The sequence below is a fragment of the Propithecus coquereli genome, unplaced genomic scaffold (assembly GCF_000956105.1).
Source record: "Propithecus coquereli isolate 6110/MARCELLA unplaced genomic scaffold, Pcoq_1.0 Scaffold42, whole genome shotgun sequence".
Taxonomy (NCBI): Eukaryota; Metazoa; Chordata; class Mammalia; order Primates; family Indriidae; genus Propithecus; species Propithecus coquereli.
Window position 1 is genome coordinate 4,700,609 of NW_012149952.1, and position 1,742 is coordinate 4,702,350.

The following is a 1,742-nucleotide window of genomic DNA, read 5'->3' on the forward strand; positions in this document are numbered from 1 at the left end:
GTTTAGGGAAGACTCCTCCGCTGCCATCCAGAACGGAGGCGAACGCAGCCCAATACAGCAAGATCTGCCGTGGTGATAACTCCCATGGAAAGAACCAGAAACTTCTGCGAGACTTCACAGCTAAAGGTGAAGGGAAGCTTCCTAGCAAAGGCCGCCTTGGTGTGAGTTCCTGAGGGACGAGTAAGACTGAAAGGTGTGACGAGTGGACAGAACGTCAGGTGCAAAGGAACAGAAGCTGGGGAACCCAGAACAGGTACCAAGTTTGCACTAGGACATAAAAGTCCAGAGAATGGTTACAGAAGATACAGGCTAGGTGGGTGGGTGGGGCCAGATGATGGATGGACGTGGATAGCAGACTAAGAACTTTGGAGTTTTGTCTATGGGCAACAGATAGACGCTGAGATCTTTGAGCCAGAGGGTGCCACAATTAGAACTTGATGTGCCCCAGGTATCCCTCCCACTAAAATGATCCCCACCTCCCATCAACACAGAACTCTGGTCTCTTTAATTTACTTAATGATTCAATATACATGTGTTGAGCTCTGTGCTAGGAATTCGGGATGTGACGATGAAAGACCTAGACCTTGGCCTCAGAAGGAGACAGGCAATAAACTATGATAAGCAATGGAGAGGTCGTGGGTCGATATTCCTGCAGAGGTGACCACGGGGCACTGTCACGGAGAACAGAAGAGAGACACTGAGCCCAGTAAGGGTGGGGGGACCTTTTGGGAGCGTCACTAGGAGCTGGCCGGGGAAAGAGGAAAGGGTGTTCCAGACAGTAAGATGGCATGAACAGTGACAGAGAAGGAGAATACAAAAAAGTGGTGCTTAGCGCAGGATTTCTCTTAGTTTTCTCCAAAACTCTGAGAGAAAGGTGTTAGCGTCGATCCCATTTTGGAGATGTGAAAACGGACACTCAAAGAGAGGACGTGACTAGGAGGAGAGTACTTGCTGAGGAAGAGATGATCCTGAATTGGAAGCCCATGAACCTGACCCCGGAGTCCCAGCCGCTAGCCAGTCCACCCTCCGTGAGGGACGTTTTGTTCCTGTGAACTAGGACAGAATGGGGGAGGTGGAAGGGGATCCTGAGGTCAGGTAGGGAAGGGCCTTGGGCAAAGCGTTCCTCGGAGGCACCAGGTGTGAGAGACACTGAGCTCTTTGAACCAGCCTGGGCAGAAAGGGATGGAACAAACGCTTCCATGACCAGCCATCCCCATCCCAGCTCAAACTCGGGAAAGAGTGAGCAGTGGCCAACTTGGAGAAAATCACAGGGGGAGCTGGAAGTGGGTTCCCGCAGTGGCTGCCCTGCTGCAACGTCACCTTCAAAGTCAACGGTGCCATCTCCATTAACGTCAGCCTCCTGGACAACCTCGGAGATCTCCCTCGGGGTGAGCTGCTCTCCCAGGAGCCTTTGCATGGCCTGCTGCAACTCTGCCAGGGTGATCTCCCCATCCCCGTTCGTGTCGAACTGGACAGGAGCAGAGGGGATGACATCAGCGACAACGACGACAATGACAGCAACAAGAATGACAGTTGAAGTTCACTGATCTCTTACTGTGGGTCAAGAACCAAGTGAAGAGCTCTGGGTACATCATCTGATAGAATGTTAGCTCGAAAGAACAGGTTTTCTTTAAAAAAATTTGTGTGGAAAGACAAGCACCACATGTACTCACCATCAAACTGGTATTAACTGATCAACACATAAATGTACATATAAGAATAACATCTATTGGATGTTGGGC

General features: G+C 50.6%; 1 protein-coding gene across 1 annotated transcript in view; it reads right to left on the reverse strand.

Annotated features, from left to right (window-relative positions):
- Positions 1-2: 2 nt before the first annotated feature.
- The window catches only part of CABP5 (calcium binding protein 5), an 8,372-nt gene continuing 6,632 nt past the window's right edge, over positions 3-1,742 (reverse strand). The window contains exons 5-6 of the mRNA XM_012653257.1: positions 1,321-1,468; positions 3-169 (exon numbers count right to left, since the gene is read on the reverse strand). Of these exons, the coding sequence (XP_012508711.1) occupies positions 3-169; positions 1,321-1,468 (315 nt within the window). The remainder of the gene's footprint in view (positions 170-1,320; positions 1,469-1,742) is intronic.